The following is a 25,497-nucleotide window of genomic DNA, read 5'->3' as shown; positions in this document are numbered from 1 at the left end:
TTTCACTCACCTTTGTATCAAGGTATGAACTCTCCTCTGGCATCTCCATCCCACTTCTGATAGGTCCATAGATCTGCCTTAAGAACACTGTCCTGCAAGGCAAAGCTCTCTGAGACCACTTGGAAGTATTTGCTTGATGTTTAGTGCTTGGGTGAGATGGGCAGAAGAGTATCCTGCCCTAGAGGACCTGCTGTTGGTGGTCTGTCTATGTGCCTGTAGGTGTAGAAAGTGTTTATAGCTGAGCAAGAAGTTTCTCTTTCTCTGAAGGTTTCTGTGCATCTTGAGTGAAGCCTGCAACAGAGATGGACACCGAAGGCTTTGGAGAGCTTCTCCAGCAGGCAGAGCAGCTTGCGGCCGAGACAGAAGGCATCTCTGAGCTCCCTCATGTAGAACGCAACCTGCAGGAGATCCAGCAGGCTGGGGAGCGCCTACGGTCCCGCACCCTGACCCGCACTTCCCAGGAGACTGCGGACGTTAAGGCGTAAGTATGGAGTGCTGGCATTGGAAACTCTACGCAGAGGGTAGAAGCTACTTATGGGTTTGGTTTCTAATGTGTGGGGAACCTTGCAGAAGGATGTGCCTGGGAGAAACGGAATGACTGCAAAGTTGGTGTTGTCGTGTTCCCCCCTCCCTTCCCATGCATTTCTCCCATGTACCAAAACAAAAGAATAATTAAAGGATTTATCTGAGGCAAATCTATTCCTGATTTCAGGCACTAAAGCCAAAAAGTGCAGTACCTGGTTCTGGCCGCTGCTGAAGACATTTACCAACATAGTACAGTTTTGTTTTTTTATCTGGAAGGACTTGGCAGCTGTGCAGTACTGCAGTAGAACAGCAGAAGGAGTTCAGGAGGACTGAGGTGGTTAGATATACACAGAGGGCTTTTAAAGTTTGTTTTTTTATGCAGTTCTCATAACACAGCTGGGAGCACTGTCTGTACGTGGCTAGCTGGTGACCTAAATATTGGTGATGAATTTGAGTTGAGAGTTCTACCTGTTCAATACTAACTTCATACTTTTATAATTTCTTTATAGGTCTGTTCTTCTCGGGTCTAGAGGGCTTGATATATCTCACATTTCTCAGCGACTAGAGAGTCTGAGTGCAGCCACTACGTTTGAGCCTCTTGAACCTGTGAAGGACACTGACATTCAGGTAGGGGTGTTTCTGGTGTGAGTTACAGTGCCCTGGTAACTGCCATTCCTCTGGTTTGGTTCGAAGCTCTTCTAAGGTCGTTGTAGAAATAGTCTTGCTCTGTGTTTAATTCATTGGCTAGAGGAAGTACGGAGGAGGGATGCTGCTTTCAACGATGGAAGGTGTTTGAGTTAGCCATCAGAAGCAGCATTAAGTACCAGACTGGCAGAAGTACTTTAAGTTCTAAACTCTTGCTGAAGTCAAGAGGAACTAGGTACGTACTTAGAGCCTTTGCGGATCTTTGTTGGCTTTGCCAGCCTGAACTGCACAGGGATACCCTCCCTCATAGTTTTGAGACCTTTTTTTGTACCTGATTGGAAAAACACACATGGAACCACTTGGCAATTTTGAGGTGTTGGAATAGGGGGCATTTAAGTCAACGTGCAAAAGAGGTGAGTATAGATTTTTTTTTTTCTTGGACTGTCTCTCAGATGTCATAACCTTGTCTTGGTGGTAGACTGGCTTTACCATGTTTCGTATGCTTTACCAGTGTGATTATATCTTGTCAATTTTCCTGTAGATCATCTCCCCAGGTGTCTTAGAAATTAATGTGACCCATCTGTTTTTGCTTTTTGATAGCTGCCTGTCCTTATAGAATATCATCATGATGAAGAAATCCGTGGTATTCGTTACTCAGTTAAGAGCTGGTTATGGAATTGGTGTTGTGAGGTGCATTGAAGATAAAAGTCCGAATTACTGGTTAATCATTTTTAAGCTCATATTCTCTCTTCTTATTGGCAGATAACTAAATTAGGAGGGTCAAAAGAGTTGTAAGCTCTTCTGTTTTTCAGAAGTAGTATGCTCTAAACTACTGAACTTCACAAGGGGGAAGGGAGGGGAGGCAGGTGTGTGAAGTTACCCCGTTTTATCTAATAGTATGTTCTCTCTAAGCATTTGGTGCTGTTCGTTTTGGGTGGACAGGCCCTGAGCCTAGTTTCATTTCTAGCACTAGGAGCCTCATGCTCTCTGGTCTTTGGGCAGCTTTACTTAATCCCCTGTTCCATAAGGCCTATAGCCTTTCCAGTAGGTTACGTGCGTGCCCCAGGGCCCGCAGCGAGGGGATGTTTCCTTGCAGTGCCAGCAGCACTCCTCTGTGCCAGGGCTGCCTTCAGCCCCCTTGGGCTGGCAACGCAGAGGGGTGACTGTGCCCGTGCGAGAACTGGCTACTCGGAGTGTCTAACGTGCTTTTCAAAGATGGGATTTCTTCCCATGCCTTTGCACTGCTTCACCTTCTGGCAGTTCCTACCCTATTTGGCTATCTTCTCTCACCTTCTCCAGATTATGATCGTGTGATAAAGTCTCCAGAGTGCGCTAATTTTGAGTGACAAAGAGGGGAAAACAGAGTGAGAGCTCTAAACTACTGGCGTTATTCACTGTCTTTTCTCATTTTATTCTTTCGTTCCAATTTCTGATGTTTTTCTATTTCTAATTGGTGATGTTAAACTTGGTACATGTCTTCCTTGACCCCATTCTGTCTAGATTTTTTTAAGAACTCTTCCTTTCTTTTATTTTTTTAAGGTTTACTACTGCTGTTAATTCTTTTTTTGATTTCTGATGTTTTCCCTTCCTGTTTTAAGAATGTTATTGTAGGTTCTCAAGCCCAGAAGCAGTGGAGCTCTTGACTGTTTGCATCTAAGACTTGTGCCATATGAGAAAACGGCTAGGACTGCATAATACTCTATTTTATTTTACTGGCTACCTAGCCAAATCATGGAGGCTTTCTTCTTAATTATACCAGGTCTCAAGGCCTTATCGTTTGATGTGGTGATTCTGGTGATCTTCTCAGTATATTTTCTCATCTCTAGTCTTTTTTCTTTTTTTCTTTATGACCCATGTCAATATTTGAGTAGTTTTTCATTAGGATACCTCTATTTCTTTAAAGAAAGAAGTGTTTAAGTTTGAATTCATGGCAGTTGACATTATGGACTAAGCTTGCTAGCAACTATTAAAATTATTTAAATAAAAATAAGTGTATTTATTTTTGAAACAAAAAGTAAGTGACAGGAGATTTCTTGATTGGAAAAGCTTGACGGGATGTGGGAGGAGATTTTAAAAAAAATATATTGTCACCTGAAATCAAGAGATTTTCAGCCATGCTTAAACAAATTTGGTATCTGAGACCCATTGATTTCAACTCCAGGTGATTTGTGTGGGAACTGGGTACTTAACCTTGCGTAGATATTCTTGAAAGTTTCTGAAATATTGGTCTGTTTGCATGTTTAGATGCTGAAATGCCTCTGTGTAACCATCACTTTCAATCTGTCTTTTTGCTACTGAAGTTAATGATTTCTTTGGTCTCATAGAGACAATTTGAAATGCAAATATTTTGAAATACAGGCTGGATGCTGTTTTCTTTATATAAGGCATTTTAATAGAATATTTTTATATAGTCTGTTTCTTATGGGATTCTAGTCCATTTTAGTGGAGCTTGACACAAAGCACGTGTGTATCATCGAGTAAATAAGGAATTTCTCATTCATTCTTTTCAAGCTTAATAAAAATACCTAAGATTCTAAATAAATACTGAGCTTTTAAAATAAGTTTGTATTGTGACTATAGATACAATTGTATCCTCCTGTTCAGGAAAAGCTTCAAATTTAGCATAAAAACAGTGGTTGATTGCAGATCAATGTGTTTAAATGGCCAAATCAGCCAATAAGGTTCAGCCCTTCCTTTAGGAAAACTGCTAAAAAGTACAAATGAAAAACAGGATTAAAATCAATAATTTAAATCAAAGTTCCCTGCTCGCTGTTTTGAATCGTGATTAACACTGGTGATTTAATCAGTGATCACTTTAATTTAAATCTAACTACTCATGTCTGAGGCCTAATATGTGTGTGCTTTGAATCTTAAATATTTTTGCAGGCCCTGTGCAGAAAATACTCGTAGTAAATTAGCTAAAACTGCTTTGCAGTGGGAAGCATGGCAAGGTGCTCCATTTTTAGATCATCTTGCAGGCACATGATTAAAGCATTGGTTTTAAACGTTTTGTCCCTGTTTGTTTTGCAGTTGGCAGGTGCAAGGATGTTTATGTTGTTTTGCAGAACATCATCCTCTGCTCTGTCTGAGGATATTTGCAAGCAGATCTCGGGCTGTCTGGCTGATGTGGACAACGGTCTGTTATCCAAGAGTAACTTGCTTACAATACGGGCAAGTCTCTCATCTGTAGGTTCTGTGTGCAGCTGTCAACAAGGAGATCTTGTCCTTTCAGAGCAGTTTTTATGATGTTTTTGTCAGTTACGTGACAGGACCTTAATGTTACACACTGCTGCTTCTCCTCTAATTAGCTCTGTTTACCTAGTGGGTCTTAAAATGATTTGAGTCTTTAGATAAAGATGTGCTACAAAAGCTTCTTCCTACATTACTCTTTTTTATACCTTCTGATGATTGTTGGGATTTGTTTTCATTCTTCCAAGCGAATTAGTTTCATAAGGCTTTTTCAGGCTTGTGTTTGTTTGGGGCCTGGTGTAGCTATCCCTTTACAATGTGTAGAATTCTCCTTCCACCAGTTACTCCTGTTGTATCCTGGGAGGCAGTGTGCACAGTGATAGAAGGAAGGGATCTGTTTATTGTTTTACAGGACTATACTGTTCTTGTGCTGTTACTACTTATGCAGACATACTGGTAGGCTTTAATCCTGTGGATTGGGAAGGGCTGTTCTCTTCTGCATCAAGCCTGCACTTTCTAGCATTACCATTACTATTTTTTTTAACCAGCAAAAACTTCTTCCCCAATACTTAAGGACCTTGGTTCATAGTTATCGTCTCAGTATTGTAGGCTCAGCTGACCTTTCTCAGTCCTGTCTTTTCCTGATGCTCAACACGCACACTCACAAGGCTGTGTAGTCTGCAGCAAGCTTATTTAGCCTTGAATCCTGTCTGAAACTTACTTGTTGTGTGTAGATTCTTTAACACTCGAATTATTCTTGTATGTGTGGTGTCCCTCAAGCTTCAGTTTGAGCAGGTAGTGTTGCCAGTTCATAAATACTTTACGGCATCGTTTGATTAAGAGACTGAAACTTTTTTTTTCAGGTAAGCACCTGAAACTACAAGTCTGTGCACTCTTCCTCCCTGTAAAGCTGTGGTGGGACCCTGCGTTGGTACAACTGATGTACACCACAGCGCAGAAGGTGGTGTCTCTGGAGGTGGATATGGGCACCTGTGCCAGAGGCATAGACCTAATGCTTAAGCTTTGTTGACGTGGTTATGTGAAGCTTACAAATACAATTAAATCTGTATTTTATGAGTTTTAGGTTTCTGCTGACTTTTAAATTCTATCAAAAGCTCTTACGGCATGAAAATACTCCTTAGACTTCCTGCCATGTGGTCCCACATCTGTCCTTTGCATCCAGTGATTTCTCTGACAGTTTGCTTGAGCTTCTCCAGCTTTCTTAAAGTATTCCCTTGTTGTCTCTATTCCTTCTTACATTGCCATCTATTCTAGCAGCTTGTGTGTGGGCAGCGTAGAGAGATATGCTAGAATCTAATCTCTCAAATGATGACAGTCAGCACTGCAGAGGGAGAATTCCGGGAAATATCCTGTTTCTGGTACAGAGAGTAAAACAGCAAGAAAAATCAGAGGGGAGCATCCCAGGGCATGACGTCTCAGGATGCTGGCGTGAGACATTCAGAAAGCGTTAAGAGAATCTAGGAATTCACCTTAACAGAAGCCTCAGCTTGGGTTAACAAGCAAGAGGGACTTTCTGCACAGAACCTCTTTTAAACGGTATTCCATAGTGCTGACTGAAAAGAAGTGCACCAAATTGCAGCTCAATTAATTATCTGAATTATTTATCAGTTGTAAAATGTAGATTGCTTGCACATAAAAGGGTTGTGAGTCCAGGAAATGTCTCCCACTAGAGCAGTAGGCTGGGAAGATGATGAAAAATATTTTAGGCTTGCCATTAGATTATAGGAATTTTTATTTTTCCTCTCTCATTTCAAAGATTGTGTTCTTAAATTGCATGCAACACAACAAATGTTTCCTGCAGCAAATCCACTTCATAACAATTCCTGTGTCAAGAGTTTATAAAGATCAAGATTTTCTAAATTGTCAAAAAGCCCTATTTTGGCAAAATATTTTCAAAGTTGAATATGATCGTCAAGTGATTCTTGATGCCATATGTAGCACATAAATGCATGTCAGGTTTTGTGGCTTTTCAAAAATCCCGGGTAAGGGTTGATCGTGCGAGCTGATATCTTAAAGACAGGATATATGTGTAGAAACATAATATTGACATTCTGTTCAGAAAAGTTATTTCTTCTTTCTTCCCAAGATGCAAGCTATGGTGTCCCCTTCTGGTGAGCACTGTCATAGCAGACCTCTCTCGTGTCCTAATAATGGCAGCCAGAGGAGGAATTATTACAAGCATACGGGAACTCTGTACTGTTGTAACATGTAAACTAGGACCTGGCTCTTGCACGTGTGCTGTTTTATATACGGCTGTCAGAGAAGGTTTCACTTCTGTTCTAGTAACTTGTTTGGAGTACCTGGTGTGGGGGTTAGTTGCATGATCAAAGCCTGTTTTATACCTACTAAGATATTTTGACTGATTACAGTATATGTTGTACTTTGTGCTTCGTGTTTTGAACACGTCATGATGGCTTGATACTAGATTTAGCCCCCCTGTGTGCTCGTTTTGAAGTGTCTAAGCCCAAAGCCATGGTGGTAACTTTAAGAAATGGTGTTGCTCTCACTTTTAAGGCTTGGTCTAGCTCTGTGTAGATCTGTGAAATGGATGCTAGAAACAGACACGAGCTCTCCTTGCATACGTTGTTTGTCTGCTTAGGAAATTTGAGGTGAAGTCCTGGCTCTGCTACACTGAAGGAAAATTTTGTTGAATTATCTCACTTGTACAACAATTTCACCTTGGCCTTCTGATGTAGACAGAACTGAAATTGAAGGTTGCATACCAGGGTTTGGTTTTGACTTCTGCGTGTGGATGTTCAGAGTGTTAGGGCTGAGGAGCTCTCTGGAGGTCCAGATGCAGAAATAAGAGCTTTTATTTAAGTGAGGGCAGAAGGTTAGACTGAAACCTGTCCAAGTGGCACCTGAGGTGGACTGAAATTAAGTATCTGGGATATTTTCAAGTTTTTCAGAGTACAGTAAACAGGCTTTGTATCAAAGGCTGCTTTGACTTCTGTTTTAGTGTTGGTAGAATCTGGGTCCCAAGATGCTCGCCCTAGCACTATATGTTCTGTTTGTGTGTATGTATGTGTATAATTCATAATTTAAGAATGCTTACTCTGACATCAGGTACTGAAAGGGTGCATTATTCCACCAGTGAGCTCCTACTGCTCTTTTATATTAGCATTTGTGATATACTTTGTGGTATCTGCTGGAATAATACCAAAGCCTGTGGTAATCTACTAGAGTGTAACTAAAATCAGAGTTTATAAATGGAAATGCTGACACAACCTTAAAGGGGCAACCTCAAGTGCTGTTCACCATCCATTGTTTGCATTAGCTTAGCCTGAAAATGCATTTTTCCTTTTGCAGATTTTGTCCTTTCCCATTTGCCAAACATTGATTTCTTCCCCCCCGCCCCCAAGTCCTTCAGTTCTAATGGAGCTTGAAATTAAGGTGGCTTTATTTTTCTGTCGCTTCCTCCTTCGCCCTAATCGATGATGCCAGCACAGCTGTGGGGACCTTTTAACCATTGCAGAGCCAGGACAGTGAGTGCAAGAGGACAACCTTCTACCTTGTGTTTTTTAGGGCTGGTCATTAGCTGTTGGTTTCTTCACAGTCTGAATGAAAAATATTATTTGCGGTCATAGTTGTGAATTCTTCAAAAGTGATAGAAATCTTACGCTCCAAAAATACCACTCTACAATGGTTTTCAGAAGTCATTTTTTTCCCTCCCATTACTAGTGCATGCTAGTGTCAAACCCTGCTATCTTCTTTGCCTGGGTTGTCTCATTGATTTCATTCAGGATTTGGCCCTTAATGTACACATTTAGGCATGTAAATGAAGAATACAAATATCCTGGTAATTAACGTGGCCAGAAGCAGTTTTAACACAGTTGAAGAACGCAGTGATGTGGGATGAATGAGTATTTGACATGCAGCAAATGGAGTTAAGGGATGTGGACCTTGAAAATACAGATCACAGAAACTTCCTCATTTCATCTCTGATGTGTTTGTGTGTCTCCCTTCTTGCAGGTAATGTGTAACAATTTTACATAGACCTTCAAAGGAAAACTGCATCCTGTCTGTGGCTCTCTGCTGAGTGCTGAGACTTGCAAGGGCTTCCACAGCATGCAGCCTTGGTGAGGCAGCCGGGGGTTCAGTGGCCTGCCTGCCACCTTCCTGACACCCAGCAGTCTCCCAGGGCCCCTCTGAATGAGCAGGTTTGTCTCCAGGTTCCAGGTTTTGCTGATCAAAGGATGCCAAGGTGTGCATAGACTGGGATGTGGCTGGAGTTTAAGAGTGCAGGTTTCTCTATTTCATAGCCAGTGTGGGTTTTTGTTACTGTTGTTTTTTGTTTGTTTTCTTAAGTAAAAAAACCAAACAAAAATACCCAAACAAACAAAAAAAACCCACAACACCCAAAACACCCACAAACCAAAACAACAAAACCCAATAAAGCTCCTTTTGGCATCAGGCAGGTGAGTGAGTAACGCTCTCTTAATAAAGAGAAGCCCAAAACATTGGGAATGTATTTGGGTGTTATTTTTTTTGCTCGTCACTTTTTCCCTCACATGCTTAGTCTATGTCTAAGCAGCAGTTTGCTCTTGTGTTTGTTGCTGGTTTAATAGCATGATCTAGTGGTGCAGTTTTAAATTACCCTGGCCTTATTAACCTTAAAAACACATGCACCCCCTCCCCCCAAAAAAAAACCCAAGTCATGGGACATTTAATGTAAAACACTCTATGGCGTTTTGTTAGCTGGCCAGATTACAGTCACTCAATAAGTGCTGTGATACTGGATTATTTCAGATTTCTTTTTTTTGCTTGGCTGCATGCTAACTGGAGTAATTAATGTGGTGATACCATGGTTCATCATGGATTCCTAACCCTAAGGGGTCAGGAACAGAGGGAGAAGAGACATGATCTGCCATCATGGGTAAACAAGAGAGTATGAAAGGGACATTTTGAAACTTTATGCTAATACAAGGTCATGAAATGGAAAAATTGAGGACTTTTGTTCTAGTAGTGTTTATTGATCCATTAAAACTTTGCTATGTCCTGGCACATTTCATACTTCCTGTCTGCTTAATCCAGATATGTTCTTTGCATCTCAAATAGGTATGACTGCAGACTCTTAATAAACACCTTTGAAGTATCTGTCATAAACATCTTTAAAACAGAGATCAGATTTTCAGTCCTAACACCTGATTTCATTCCCCTACTCTTCTTTTTTCCTCCTTACACTGTGCGTAGCTCTGCCCTTTGATGAAAATTGTTCCAGTTCCCAACTGAATGTTAACTTGTACCCTTGTGAAGGGGCAAATATGCTCCAAAAGCAGTTTGGAGAGCATATATCTTAAGTGCAGCCTCTCCTGTGCTGAGGTGTAGACATCTCCGCTTCTCTCGGTAGCGTTGCAAGACCCTTTAAAACACCACACATAACTGAAACTCTGGAGCAAACCTCAGCTGGTGGGATGCCATTATCTGAGTCAGAATTTCACCAAGATCCTGCTTGGAGAAATGTTACCATTACAAGAAGTACTGTGGGATCATCAATGACTTTCAGGATCTGTGTTGTACCTTTCCAGGAGGACGACACTTCTGGCAAGGTGGTACCTCTTAATGTCACGCTGTCCCGTTAATTTAGTGCTCACTGAGGTCTTGTATTGACTACTGACCTAGACAGTGTGTGCTCAGCATGTGCAAATGAACTATTGGAATTAGTGTTTTCTTAGTGCTGGAAAAATTTAGTAGAACAGTTTCATCTCTGTGGTTATACAGATTGGTGAGAAAAAACAATGCTGAGATGCAAATTCTTGCAGCCTGGCAATTTGCCACCTCTGTGTATCATATGGTAGAGCAATTACTTGGGCTAAAGAGGTGGTTTTGCTTGTTTATTTGAAACTTGAATGCAGCTTTTGCAAAGCACCACTCCGTTTTCTTTTGTATTGCTATTTTACATAAATTTTGGAACTATTATGAAAAGTGTAGACTTTACAGGACGGGATTTGGAGACTTCCAGTACCTTGATTATAGCTCTGAAATAAAACCCCTGCAGATCTAACAGTGGAACTGCTTGTACAGACAAGTGAACCCAATTCATCTTTGTTGCATTTGAAGGGGGGGGAAAAAAGTGAGAAATTAACAAGGTAAATTAGGTGTCTAAAATATTAACAGCGTTTTGGATAGTAACAGAGTAAGACCACAGTTTGGAGTGGTTTCTGTGGGTTTATTACCTTTCTCCTCATCTATTGCTTTTGCAGAGTTTTTTGCTCGTGTCTTTTTATGACATGAGCATCTTTCTCAACTAATCCCTCATGGTGCTGTGAGCTGTGCATAATGGATCACTCTCTCACAAGGGAAGTTTGTAATGTGACCAAGCTGGACCGTCTCACTCAACTCCTGTGGTCACAAACAGCGTAAAACCCTGGACACTTTCTTTCCAGCGAGGCAGTTCCTCAAATCTATTAGAAAAACCGGCAGCTGCTGCAGCCCTCGGCTCCCTCCCCTCCTTTCAGGCCCCCCTTAATTTACTCAGGCCTCTTGGAAGTGTTACTCCACTGATGAATTCCCCTGGGGTTTGTTACCAAAGCGTGATTTCGCAGTCTGGGAAAGGCCACAGGTGTATATTGTTGTGCACACCCTCTTCTCCACGGTGGCAATTAGTCTGTTTGACTCCACATCCCAAATCTTAATCCTAGGCATTATCAAGCTTTAGTTTTAAAGTAGTGGCTAACTAATAAGTGTCTAAACTGTTCACCAGTGTCTGGGCATCAAGCTGTGGATGTACTTAAACTTCTCCATGCAAAACAGCAGCCTGAAAATTTGGCATTTTGCAGAAGAAATGTTTGGGTGGTGTGTATGGATATTTTTTAACTTTCTTTTTTGAAGTCAAAATGAATTCTTATTCCTGCCAAAATGTGCTCCTGAAAGAAAGTTGCAGCCTTTTGAGGTGGAGCTACGGACACGTGCATTTGATTCACTCATTTAGATTTTTGGCACAACTTCTGTTCTTGCTGCCTCCTTTCTGTTTTCTTTCCTGTCCTTTATTTCCCGTCTTTCTTCCACTCTTTTTTTTTTTCTTCCTCCAGTTGTATTTATTCCCTTGGCTTTCCTACTTTGGATTCATTTATTACCTCATGCCTACTCTTTACTCAGGTCTGTGCTTTGACGATATTTTGAGTACAAGAGAGTTATTTACTTACTTTAAGTGAAATCATTAAACTCTGTTTAAACAAAAAGCAGTTATTGTGAAGTGTCTCATGTTGGTTTTCCATGCACATGGAAATGACCAGAAGAAGCTTAGCTAAATGAGTTGGAAATGTTCTATACCATTCCATTACTTGTATCTCAGCAAGCATGCAAGGAGCACGGTGCTTCTGCCGGAAAGGATCTGTTTACACAGTATTTTGAGCCCCAGCTAATAGATTTTTTTTTTTAACTTACCTGGAGCAGCTTACTTAATTGTTGCTTGGTAAAAATGGCTTAAGAATCTTGGAGAGACTTTATTTTTAAAATTATAGAGAATAAAATAGCACATTGCCAGCTTTTGTGGCTGCAGTTCAAGTCTCTGTGGACTGCCCTTTCAAAGCACTGACTTCTGGATTACGTGGTATCTTCAGTGTTTGTTTGGGGTGGAGGTGGGGAAGGGGAGAGAGATCTTCCGACTTGTATTTTTTGAGGGAGCAAAGGGAAAGCTTGCTAGTGTTTTGTGAGTGCTGTTCGAAGGCTGGTGAATGAGGAAAGACCGTGGTAAACATGTCAATGTTTAATTTTGGTTTCAGCAGCTTTATTAAACCTTCCTGAACGGTTTGGTTGGCTATCCTGGACTTGAATCAGAGATGTGGGATTATCTGAAACTAAATTTGTCATAGTTGATTTATTAGATTGGATTTGGGACACATCTATTTGGTTGTCTTTATGTGCTTATGTCCAGCACCAGCTAATTCAGAGGAGAAACACTGACAAAGATGTTAGTGAGTTTACCTGCTTGCTTTGCTAGGCTTTACCCTTGTTCTCTAGCAGTTAGAGATTGGTTAAAACCCTGAAGCATGAGGGATAATAATTCTTTTCACAATTTTATTGTTAAACACAGCTCTAGATACTGTCAATATCCATATAAATACTGAGTCAGTTTGTAATCCCATTATGTTTTGGCCTTGCTGTCATCTTGTGGTACCAAGTTCCTCAATTCAATTACAGATTGTGTAAAAATTTATTTCCTTTTATTGGTTTTGAGCTTGGCATCATTTAAACAGACATCCTTTTCTTGTTGTTCACACCTGTATGAACTGGATTTCTGGATCTGCCCTTTCTAGATCGTTTATTTCAGACTTTTTAAAGTATCAGCTCTTATTTGGTTCCTTTTTAATGTTATCTGTCCCGAAAGCATTTCCATCTCACGTCACATAATGGGGTGTGCACGCTTCTGCTAATTCCCCTAATCTGTCCTGCAGTTTTTCTTTTGAGAACGGCCGTCCAGCTTACATGGTGTTCCTGATAAAGCCGCATCATTGTTTGGTTTCTCTGATGATAAAGTTCAGTGTAGCCAAACTCGGTGTGAAAGGCAGAAGGAGCAATCTGTGAAGGATTGGATTTTAATCTCAGATAAGTGGGAGTGCACAGGTGGGGATACCGTACAGTATCATGACAAATCCTTATCTCTAAATGTGTTGGCAAGCCAGTAGGATTCTTGGGGCCTGACTCTAATGTATGAGAAAAGACATTTCTGAAGAGAAGTGGGGAAGGAAATGGAGACGAAGAAAAAACCTCCAAGTTTCAAATAGATGAGTGGGAACTGGCATGTTATCTCCAGATCCTCTCAGCAGTAATTGATTTTGCCTGCTATGGTTACCATATAGTAATTCGGAAACAGTCATTATTTCTTTCCTCTCCTGCCCCAAGGCTTGTAACAGAAAATGGCGTGTTTAAGTCCTTTTACTCTGTCTGTTAAATAGATAGAAAAACCTAAAGGCTTTAATGAATCTGAAATAAGTGCTAATTCAGTAGTCAAAAGACTGACTATTGTCTTGGCTAAAAGGGGCCATGCCCATCTTGAAGTCCTAGTGAAAGCTAAATGACAGAAACTGGATGCAAAGATCCACCTTTCTATAGATTTACACATTTGGACACTGTTTTGTTTGGGTTTTTTTCTCTATAGAGCTAACCCTGCTATATTTCTCTTCTTAGTCCCTGTCTAGCTTGATTTAATTTTTCCAAGGCTAAAGATGGCTTATCCAGAAAACTTGCAGCTCATTTCTAATGGTAAGAAGCTCGATTTCTCAACAGATACAGTCAATCAATATTGCTTCTCTTATTTTCGTTTTGCTATTTGGCTTGAGGTTAATGTTTTGGTTTCATATTTGGTGGTAGGATGAAGTGCATGATAGTGCTGTACATAATTAGTTAATGTGCTGTGCAAAATGTTCTGATGTTTTTCTGTGGTTTTGTACTCTCAGATGCCTTTTTCTCTACCTTTTCTAATGTCTCCTTGATTTATTTTTTTTTCGTCTTCTGAGAAAAAACTTTGTGTATTCTCAATAGTTTCTGGTTTTAGTAAGCTTATGATTTAGTGAATTATGGAAATAGACACTCAAGGTGGATACCTCCTCTGGCTTGTTGCTGGAACTGAAGGGAGCTGAGCTGGGAGGGGATTACTATCAACTAGTTGTGTAAAATCTTTGGCTAAGAGTTGATCTGTGACTTGTCCCTCAGTTATTTTCCTGTTAGTCACTGTATTAAAATTGTTAACTCTTTTCCTTCTTTCCTCTGGGTTACTGTATTTGCTTGCTTTTTCCTTGCTTTGTCGGAGCCTTTTGCGTTATCTTTCAGAGGAATCTCTCTGGCATGTAAGGTGTCTTGTGCTGTGTCATTTGAAAGCTGTGAGAAGGCAGCTAGGAACCCCTGGGTGTTCTCCTGCCCCTTAGTTTACAGAAGGTCCACCGAGTCTGTGTGAGAAGAATCTGGGGCTTGTTTTGAAGGCTGGATGGTTCTTGCTGCCGTTTAGGGTCACCGGGTTTGCGCAGGAAACATGACGTGAGTCCATCCATCCCGAGGAATGCCAGAAACGTCATACCTTTTGCAAAGCATCACCAGGAAAAAGAAGCAAGTCTTGCTTTTCAGTCACAAGCCATCCCTACAATAAATATCCAAAGCTAAGCTTTGTGGAGAAATAATGTCCTTTTGCAGTGGAATAGCAGAACAGATCTCTTTCCAGCAGTAAAATGAGCATCAGGGGATTGGATCTGCAGTCGGTCTTAAAGGGCAGCATTTAGTCGTTTGTCTCAGTAGATCTGTCTTCTCTTGGTTATAGGTTTGCTCTGTTTGTCTCACAAGATTTCTTCCTCAAACTCTCCTGCATCCACTGCCTCTTAAGAAGCGCCTGTAACATTTTCTCTCTCGGAGATGAAATACTGATTTCCAGCCAATATCTTATGTATTAGCAATGCATCCTGGCAACAAACGTTGCTTGAAACCACGTTTTCTGGGAGGAAAGTGGGAAGCAAAATTCAGACTCCTGTCATTGCAGAGATGGCTCAGCAGAACATGTTGCATGTGGGAAGTGCCCCTGTGAATCCAGAGAAGGTTCATCGTGCCACCTCAGGAGTTTTTTTAATCCATTGATTTTTATGCAGACCTCTGAGGAGGATCCTTTGGCCTTTAGCACTTTTGATTGTTGTCATCCAGAGGAATGAGCACACCTTGGTACTGGGATATGCAAATCCTGTGTTTGTCTTGTTGCATGCAAGTGTGCTGGATGGCTACAGTCATCTCTCACTGAGGAAGATGGTGTAAGCTTTTCCCCTGTTTTTTGAAAGCCTGTATTCTTTACATTGATATACTGTGCAGGAGATCATCTTTGCCTGGCCCATGGCCACATGTATCTCATTTTGTAGAAGCAAGTGTTTAACTGGTTTCTTGAAACAGAATTTTTCTCTGATACTTTACATGAACCTTACCATGGAAACTTTGAAATTAGAGAGTCACATGGTTGAAGCAGAAGGAGCCACCCCTTATAATGGAAGTGGTTTTTACAGGCACTGTTTTTACATGCTGATTAAATGACTTCAAGCAAGTTTAATGGGCAGAGGATCACTTCTGCACTGCATCTGGTGCAAGAGTTACAATCTGGTTATAGATAGCACTGAAGAGCGTAGACAGCCAGGCAGACTGTGCCTTCGCGTTAGTGAGGCTCTTCTGCTAGTGTCAAAGGCAATGGCTTGCTTGGTTTCATCCTTTTTCTAACTGAAGTTTCAGAGTGATAAATTGAAAACTATCGTGACAGGTATCCTGTGCCTATCTGCCTTGTATAAAATGCCTGCAGTAGACGGTGAAATTGAATCGCTGTCACGTGTGACTAAAGAAAAGGGGCTTTTTGTTTCTTTCACAATTTTATTTTTCAGCAAGTGCTGCAATTTATTTTTGTAAGCTGAATCTATAGTGCACTTCCTTGAGAAGCTGAGGAGTTCTGTTAAATGTGTGAATTTGTGGAGGCTTTTGTTCCTGGTCAGGGTAGGTATGACCTCGGAGTTTAAACATAACTCCCGAGCTCATTGATCTATTTTACTCCATTTTTTTCCCCCCCCATCTTGAAACAACCCTTTATCACTGTTAGAGCACCAGATCTTTGGCATTCCTGTGTAGCATCAACTAATTATTGTAAAAAATGAACTTACAGCTTCCAGGACAAATCAGGAGTGACACCATATCAGCACGAGGAGTGGCAACATCTTCCTCTGGCAGAGAGGCCTCCATATAATCATAGAATCATAGAATGGTTAGGGCTGGAAGGGACCTTCAAAGGTCATCTAGTCCAACCCCCCTGCAAGGAACAGGGATATCTCCAACTAGATCAGGTTGCTCAGGGCCTCATCCAACCTGGCCTTGAACGTCTGCAGGGATGGAGCATCCACCACCTCTCTGGGCAACCTGTTCCAGTGTTCTACAACTCTCATGGTAAAAATTTTTTCCTAATATCCAACCTGAATCTACCTCCCTCTATTTTAAAACCATTACCCCTTGTCCTATCACAACTGGCCCTCCTGAATAGCCTCTCCCCTCTTTCCTGTAGGCCCCCTTGAGGTACTGGAAGACTGCTATAAGGTCACCCCGGAGCCTCCTCTTCTCCAGGCTGAAGAGCCCCAACTCTTTCAGCCTGTCCTCATAGGAAAGGTGCTCCAGCCCTCTTATCATCTTTGTGGCCCTCCTCTGGACCCTCTCCAACTGGTCCATGTCCTTCTTATGTTGGGGGCTCCAGAACTGGACGCAGTACTCCAGGTGAGGTCTCAATCGTGCAGTAAGGCTGATGGCACTGAAAAGAGCCAGGTTTGAAAGGCTGAAGTACTGCACTTTCTAGTGCCATTTGTGAAAGCAGTGCCGTGTATTAATAAACTTAGCTTTCATCGATGGGGACAGCTTCACAGTCTAAATCTTCTTCACTCAGACTGACACTCACAGCTGATGCTGTTGGACTCTTCTTGTTTTCCAGGGCCACCTGAGTGTAAATGATTCGAGGGCAGCACTGCCCGTCCAAGTGCTCGTATGAACGTAGTGCCTCTTCATACACCGTGGTGCATTCTGACGGATTAATCGTATCTGTGGGATCATCAAAGCTTCCTTTTGTATAAATACCAAAGATTTAGTTGCTTGTTACTTCTTACAGCCTAGCAAAACTAAAACTTAAGGCAAGAGCTAGCTTGTTCCTTATTTTTTTGATTTGGTTTGGTTTGGGGTGTTTGTTTGTCTTTACTATTAATCTCTTGAAAGACTTGCATAGGTGTTATTAGCAGCATCTGCTTGAATAAACTATTACTACCAGTAGGAGAAGCAAAACTGCAGATGTCAAGTTTCTGTGGTCAGTAGTTAGGTGAGTTTATTACAAAAAAGTTAGTGATCCTTATAATGTAAACACTACTGAAATACCTTTTAACAAAGTTGTAAACTTTCTTTTCAAGAGCAACTTCAGCTGTTTTGGAGCGCGATTTCCCTGACAGGCCTAAGATGCAGAAGCACAGGGAAGTGAAGGCTGAAATAGGAGCAGGTTCTGCTAATCAGTATTGAGTGTAACGGTGGAGATCTCGGGACTGGAATGCTGCGATTCAATGGATTGGATTGTTAGCATGTGCAGCCAGGTGGGGTGTTGGCAGTGCACATCTGCATAGCTTCTGCCTCCATTTACAGCAACTTTTCTCTCACTGAAGGTTGCGTAGTTTAAAAGTAGGGGATGGGGAGGGCAGCACAGGTAATGACTAATAATAAGAAAATGTTGCCCTAAAATCTCATAATCGTAGCTTATATTAATGACTGCTACTAAGTTGGTTTTTTTTCCTCTGTGAAGCTAAAATAATTAAGAGATTCAACTGCACATGGAATATCAAAATGGATTTGTCACTGTGCTTTGACTTGGTGAGATTTCTATTCAGATCTTGGCAAATGTTTTTTTGTCCTCCGTAGTTTGGAAGTGTCTAATGACAAAATGTGGCTTGTATTATTTTGTAGCACACATTGTGAGAACAGCCAAAATGGAGCCCAAGCATTTCACTTTTGAAGCCAGAGGTTATAAATATAAATATATCTAGATAGATATAAAAATGGAGAGTGTTGTGGAGTTTGGGTGGTATTTTCTAGGTGTGTTTTTGTTTGTTTGTTGGGGGGAATTTAGAACAAGGCCTCATAAAAAGCCAAGGATACAGGCTTTCAGCAATTCAGATTTATCCATTTGTACTTGCTGACTGAAAGCAGCACATTCAAAAGAAACCAGCCAACTGCTGTCAGACGTACTGTGGATGAGCAGGGAATAGGGTTTGTTCAGAGGTTCCACAGGACAGAAGGAAGAAGGGAATATCTGTTATAAACTTTGAAAGCAAGCGGCTGAAATATGTTCCAAGAGTATTTTGGAGCAGGAGTGCCAGTTTAAATATTTATGCAGTGTTTTATTGCACTGATTCAAATATTGAATAGCGCCTGACCCTTGAATTTTTGGATCCTTGCCTGACTGGCACCTCGTGATGGGTATATTTACTTAGAAAACAGCCTTCTGCGGCAGCTGTTTTTCAGCGCAGGAAACCGGGAAAGCTGGATTTTGATCCAATTCTTGTCATCATTTTTATGCTTGACTTTGAGTTCAAGAAATGCCTTCCCATGCATCAGTTTCTTCACCTGAGAAATAAAAGTTGCATTTACCACTGGCTCTCACAAGATTGTGAGATTCTGTAGTGGGTCGAGGCGTATTCGGATGCTTTCCATTTTACTAATTCTTCGGACCTCTTTGAATACAGATCAGGACTGTGAACAACAACAGCACTTAACTGGCCTCCGCCTTCCCTCCCTCAGATACCAGACTTTGTAAGAAATAAGGTTGTTTCTCTCTGTCAGTACTTTTTCTGGTTTGGCAACGCTGAGCAGAGCAGCCCTTGGCTGCCCCTGTGCTACAGCAGCTGTCAGCAGAGCTCCTTTCCCCACCTGGAACAAGAACCTGAGGCTGTGCTGCAAACACCCATCCCCTGGCAGCCCTGCTGAAACCACCCTTTGTTGTCAAGACACCTGCAGGGTCTATCGCCAGTCTGGGCTGGAGATCTTTGGCTTCTCTGCCCTGAAATTCTGCTAACACTGCTGTTAGTTGCTGCCCGGAGCTGGAACTGGGGCCGTGCATCCCTTTAAGCTGGCATTTGGTGAGAGTCAGAGGCTAAAACTTGAGTCAATACAGCTACTGCCTGCTACCCAATATAATCATTTTATGCAGCAGGATTTTGTAGTGTGGCGACTCTCTCTTGAGATGGATTATTTAGGATTGTAGAGAGAGTGAGACGAAGTAGCAAAACCTACTGAAGGGAGGTCTGCTCTAGCCTATTGCTGGATGTGTACCCCACTGCTGAGCTTGGATCATACACCCACAAACTGCTCCGTGGTCTATGATGGTTCGTGTGTTCCTGTTCCTTGGCTACCAGGCTTGTAGCGTTGGATCATCCTGCAGAGCTCAACGTGCAGATGCCCCGACTTCAAAACGGGAGCATCTCCAAATTCTCTCCAAACTCCCAGCCTTGCTGTGCGCTTGTTTAGAACCAAAACCCCAGGGATGCAAGATAGTTTTAGCAAATAAACGTAAGGGATCTGTGGAGGGATTTCTGAAACAATCATGTTCTGTTTCCCTGTGTGTGTTTGCAGACTCTGAGAAGAACATGGAGAATTCGGTTGGCTTGTTTACCCAAGCTATTACGCTAGCTTAACCGTTCCGTGATGAAGTTCCACTTCAGTACTGAGCTTACTAGGCTGTGGAGATAAAAATGATCAATTTGATTGGTTTTGTCCTCCTCTTTTTACATTCAGCTTTCACAGGGTTGGATCGATGGCTGCCACCATTTCTTCCTGAAAAACAGGCTTACCCTGAACCTTTCCGCAGACATACGCGCTGCTCCAAGCACCCATAAACCATGGGGTTTTTCCCACTGTTCAGAAATACAGCAGTGGCTCAGCATTATGGCCACGGCTCAGAATGGGAAGCCAGAGTTAACTAAATTTAAAGCATTTTTTCTATTGCAGAGCAATACTGCCTGACACACTTTCCAGAGGGTGTCCACGTCTCATACGCTGCGGAGTTTGCCTTTGGCTTCATTTGATCAAACTGATAGAATATATTGAGAGGGGACGTACAGGACTGATGCTGTGCAGGCTATTAAAATCTATGAATGGGATTAAAACCCAAATGTTAGTATGTTTTGATGGGATTCTTTTTTGTTTTCTTTTGACTGAGATGCTTTTTGGAGATAAAGTTGGAACTACGCTCCTAATCTGCAGTTGCTTGGGGCTTAGCTGTTTGAGGTTTCTTTATTTTGCTACTCTTACCTATCGACCTGCTTGATTAATTTTATGTCTGAACTTCTGTCCTTTTTATTCCTGACTCTTCTGCCCTGTCAGTACACAGTTGAAAAAGATCTGTGCAGTCCAGAGGACCAATTAGGTCTAGACTTGAAGAAAAATGTTTGGTGGCTGTGAAATAATATGTACTTAATTTCTTGCTTCAAGACTTTTTTTTATTTAGAGCTGAGCTTGGCAAAGGATGAGGCCAGAAGCAGTTATAAAGAGTGCATTGTATTTTTACTGTAATACTGAAGTATTGATTGCTGACTTATTGGTAGGCTTAATGCACAACCATTTCCTTAGTGTTTGAATGTCCATTAAAACGTTGGGTTGGTGCCAGAACGTTGAAATCCTGCATTTTATAATATAATTTGGCTATCCAAAAGTACTGATGTGGTTTGGATTTTTTTTTTTAGAAAGAGAGATAGGCAAATCTTGAGTTTGCATGTTTTTTTTGTATTTGTTAACCTTTACATACTGAAATGAACCTCTGAAGCTGGAGATGCTGAAAAGAAGAGAGGGAGGCAGGCAGGAATCCTGAGGTTTCAAGGTTTGTGCCTCTTAAAATTTTCCACCTTTTATCTTTTGAGATGCCCAGTGCTTGGTGAGCATAGACATTCATGGATGCAGAGTAATATTACTGTTTCTTTAATTGCTTAGTTTAAAACTAGCCATTGTGTTTTCTAGAGGAAAGTTTTGTTTGTATTGCTTCACAAGTGTGTTGCATGCTAGTAGCACTGCCAATAAAAATATGCCTGTTGTCATTTTGTAATTCTTTTCAGGTGTGAGATGGGACTTGCTCTCTCTTCCCTGCAGCACCATGGATAATCCGTGCCCAGTTCGCAGGGGCACTTCCCTGTATTGTTTAATGGTACATGTTCCTCTTGGTCCCCTCTGCTCAAGCCTCAGGCCATGCTACTCACTGGACAGCTTTCTGGCTTGTGGAAGAGGCTGCATCAGGTTTTCAAGAGACAGATATGGAAGACTTGATGCTCTTGCTCTTGTACAGGAACAATATTTGTGCAAAGCAGCTGTCTTGATTGTGGTGGCAGCTCTTTTTTGTGTTGGTAAGGTAGACGGAGGTGGAAACTTTTCATTGCTGTGCATCACTTGCCACTTCAGTCAGCCAGCAGCTACCCCAAGCCCTCCCGTTCTAACTGCTCTCTGGAACAGGTACCCAGTGCTTCTGCAAGTACATCTAAAGTTTTCTGTCTGCCTTTTCTCTGTCCTTTTCTGTCTCCCTTTTATAGAAACATAAACTTTTACAAAACAAAAAGAGTTAAGCTTGCTTTGATTTATCCATGTCTCTGGTTGTGGGTGGCGACATGAACACACTTTTAGTGGAAAATGATGTCATTTCGGCTATCTGGTTCTATCAGGTGGTATTGCTGTTTGTTACAACCTGCCATGAAGAACAATAATTACACAAAGCCTAAATACTTCATTACACCTAGAAAAAAGTACTGGAAATTGAGAGACTGCAACAGCTTTTTGCTCTACCAAATATGAGAGGAAACACTTGATGAAAGGTGAGGAGCCAAGAGTTTGCCCTCTGGCTACTGTCCTGAGTGTTATTTAATCTTTCTCACTCAGACTTGTAGCCAAGACTTGCTGCAGTCCCTTTCCTGTCATGTCAGCTTTCCATTAAATAATAAGATTTTTGTAAGGTAGGGTTATTGCATGTTAGAGTCTACCTTTTTAAAAGAAATTAGTGTGATACTTTTGCAAAAAAAATAGATGGTTTTCTCTCACTGGGAAGTAGTAGCAGTTGTTCTGTCTCTGAAGCAAATACCAGTGTGAGTGGTACAATTACCCAAATGCAGCTTATGCTGGTATTTGTGTTAAAATCAACTTTTTTCTGCCGTGGAATATTTTAGGCTTAGTGGTGCTTTCCCCACCCATCTGACCTCCATTCCACTGTTTCACTAGTCTGCCAAATCTGATCATGCCGTGCAAAGGCAGCCGTCGTCAGTGTTCAGTTGTCTTTCCAAAGCAAAGATGCTGGAGAAGAACTTTTCAGATATTTTTTTTTTCCCCCCTATGCAGTTCGTATCCATTCCACTACTGTGGTTGGTCTGGGGAATTTTATGGTGACTTTTAAATATTTTGAGTTTGGGTGACAGATGAGGAAGCAATTTAGAAATGAGTCTGTCTTGTACAAAGTGAGAAAGAGAGAACCTAACAGGCTGCTTTGGAGTTTTGGCTGATCTTTGTGTGGAGTACAACACAATTTCTAAGCAGTCATATTCACTTTCCGTGGACTCATGGGCCTTGCTTACTGGACTTAATCAGAGTTTAGCTTTAAAAGGTAGAAAAGAAAGAACGTTACCATATAGCAATTTAATTTACTCTGTGGCAACGGCTACTTATAAACTTTAAATAATTGCAATGCCAATTTAAGTTGCCCTGTTCCACTCTTTTAGATACTAGCAATTGCAAGAGATGATAAACTCCCTCTCTACAGGAGGATGAATTGGTAGGTGTCCAGGTAGGCCTGGAAGGGGCAGGATTTGATTGCATTCCTCGAACGCTTAACACCTAAGGCTCTCCAATTAGATAGCAAAGAGAATCTGTTGAAGGAACACGTGGACTTGCAAGAAGGGCCCTTGCTGATCGTGGAAGACCCTAGGGAAAGTGCATTGGGAAGTATCAAACTTCAACAGCTGGAAGATCTTGTTTGGAGCAAATATCAGTAAGATTTCTTTAAAAACAAAATCAAGTATTCTTTATTTTTGCCTCTAGCATGTCCTTGCTTCCAATAAATAGACACAGGAGTTAAGGTTACTTGCAAGACCCTAGTTCAGTAATTGTTTGTGAATAATATGTTACATCATAATTTATTAGCAACTAATACTTTAATATAAAAATATACTGATGTGTTTCATCACCATGCTGCTAAAACTACTGGTCCACAAGGAAGTGTTTGCTTAATGCAATAGTATATGGAGAGTGGTTTGACCCAAACTCCAAGTAAAGGCATCTGCAGCCTGTGTTATTGTGCCCAATAATGGAAGGAAATTGCCTTGCTGGGTGTCTCTGTATTATACAGCATGGTGCAGTAGTAGAGCTACAATTCCCTCTGAAGAAACATGGGAGACACCTAAGTTTTGCTTGATGAGCGAAGTTAAAGCAGCTGTGTTACTGGATGTACCTCCTGAGTGCTAAGCACTGTGTATTTACTACTTTTCATTAGTGAAATGTATGTTTTGGAATCCTGTCTGCCCTCTTTGGGCGTCCTTTGGAAGGATCTTCTGCAGTAACGCATCTCATAATGGACGTGTCTGAGCCCGCATTGCTGCAAGATCTCTAGTGATAATCGAAGGCTCTTCTGATCTGTGTTGGGGAAAAGGATGAAAGATATTTGGGTCTATGTTTCATGAATGTGTAAGTTATATGATGTTAGTGAGTCAGCAAAGTAATTTTACAGGATAAGTCAGTGACAAAACAACGCCCTCAACGTGCAATGTGATCTTTATGCTTGCGTATAGATGGTAAGTGGATATCTAAGTGTAGTAGCTGATTTGATGTATCCAGCAACAAACAGGTGAGCACACTAAGGCAGAGGGTCATAACTGAAAGAAAGAACTTGCCCATTCGAGCAGTGCAGCCTTCACACTTCTGCAGTGACTGGGGGGTCAGGCACGTCTCTCTGGGGACCCACTGACACCCGGGCTGTTCCTGCAGGGCCGGGACAGAAAGTAAGTTCTGTGTTACTTTCTGCAGGGAACTTGCAATATGAGCACTTGTGTAGCAGGAGCTGAAGGAATATTAATAACACGTTTTTGTTTAAACTGCTCATCAGTCTTTAGATGCTTTAGTTCTGGCCACTCCTCATCTAGTTCATGTTTGAACTAGTGACCTCTATTTGAAAGTCACTTTGTCCTTTTAATAGTTTTCTGAGTCAGCCTCTGTCCCTTCCTGAGAGTCTCTTTATCTACATGCTTGCAAAAGTTGTTTTTTTTTTTGTGAAAGACTAATCCCTGTTTTGTATGGCTATGCACATAGCATCGAATGAAAGCTGTGTGTATTCCCCTCACTTGCCTTGAATGGGTCCTTGCTTCTCTTCTGATCTGACAGTTTGTAACTCGGTTTTCAATGGCCTTCTCATAATTTTCAGTTTTGGAGGGTTTGGATGGACAAATGGAGAAGGTGGTAGTGAGGACCTCCCCCCCCTGCAGCCCGTTGTTTCCGGATCTCTTACAGGTTTATGTTCTTGAGTTTGACCTTTCTCCAGATGCTTCTACTTCCAGACACTTCTACTAGAAGTATCTGCCTAATCACAGCTAGCTGACCTTAAGACACGGAGCACTGTCGATTCTTCATCATCTTAATGAGCTCTAAGATTTGATCCCTCCCAATTCTTTCTCTTCTAGCTCTTCCCGTTCTCCAGCTATCTCAATACTCTCAACTGTCTTTGTAAAGAATTACTGGGTGATAACTCAGAACCAAGGTGATGTAAGTACTTTTGAACATAAAAAGGACGGAGATGTAGAGGTGGAGTATCATTGGGAAAGGTGAAAGGCACATGAGCACAAAAGAAAGATGATCACTGACCTCAGTCTTCTAGTTTTGATATTCCAGGTGAAACCTCTATAGATTTAAGATGTAGCGTGTTTTGGAAAGGGTTTACAGGCAGGATAAGCTGTTCATGCCTTCGTCTTCCTCTTTAGTCAAACTCAAGAGAGAGAGTCAGGCAGAGAAATGAAGTGATAAAATCCTCCCAAATTTCTTGATTTGGTCCATGAAGGACAGGTTTTTGTTTGTCTTCAATTCTGTCAGTCCTGCACAGAAATGTTACTGGGAGGAGACATGGTGCTAATCTATCTTTTAATATGTTCAGCCGCTTAATCATTATGGTGGTGATGATGATATTAAACCATTAACCAAGCAGACATGGCTGGCATGTGCTCTGTGTGAGGAGGCTGAGCCAGGGCTTGAGGAAATCTTCCTTCCCAGTTGTTGGCTGTTCCATGATCCCCTTGAACACTGTGTTTCCACTCCCCCAGGAAAGGGAGAAGAGAACAAACAACATGTGACAGATGTTAGTCATGTCACTTAACGCAGGACTGGAAGGCTCTTGGATATTAATGTAATGAGCACAGTGTAAAGACCTGAATAGAGTAGACCTGACTTCTAATTAAGCCTGTTGAGATGCCAATACTGATTTCGGTTGTACTTTCACTATGGAAAATACAAGGATGGTTTGACAAAGCAGGTGTGTACTGCTGCCGTTCATTTTGAACCATTGTGTGTGTGGGTGTTCGTTTCCCATGCAGGCCAGTAGTGCCAGTGCTGCGTTCTTCAGAACTGGCAGCTGTTAAT

General features: G+C 41.5%; 1 protein-coding gene across 1 annotated transcript in view; it reads left to right on the top strand.

The window, feature by feature from the left end:
- The first annotated feature begins 297 nt into the window (after positions 1-297).
- The window catches only part of NUP93 (nucleoporin 93), a 77,407-nt gene continuing 52,207 nt past the window's right edge, over positions 298-25,497 (top strand). The window contains exons 1-2 of the mRNA XM_009978331.2: positions 298-481; positions 1,035-1,152. Of these exons, the coding sequence (XP_009976633.1) occupies positions 303-481; positions 1,035-1,152 (297 nt within the window). The 5' untranslated portion in view covers positions 298-302. The remainder of the gene's footprint in view (positions 482-1,034; positions 1,153-25,497) is intronic.

The sequence above is a fragment of the Tauraco erythrolophus genome, chromosome 15 (assembly GCF_009769465.1).
Source record: "Tauraco erythrolophus isolate bTauEry1 chromosome 15, bTauEry1.pri, whole genome shotgun sequence".
Lineage (NCBI taxonomy): Eukaryota > Metazoa > Chordata > Aves > Musophagiformes > Musophagidae > Tauraco > Tauraco erythrolophus.
Note: the sequence above shows the minus strand (reverse complement) of the source record. Positions and strands in the feature narration are given on the sequence as shown.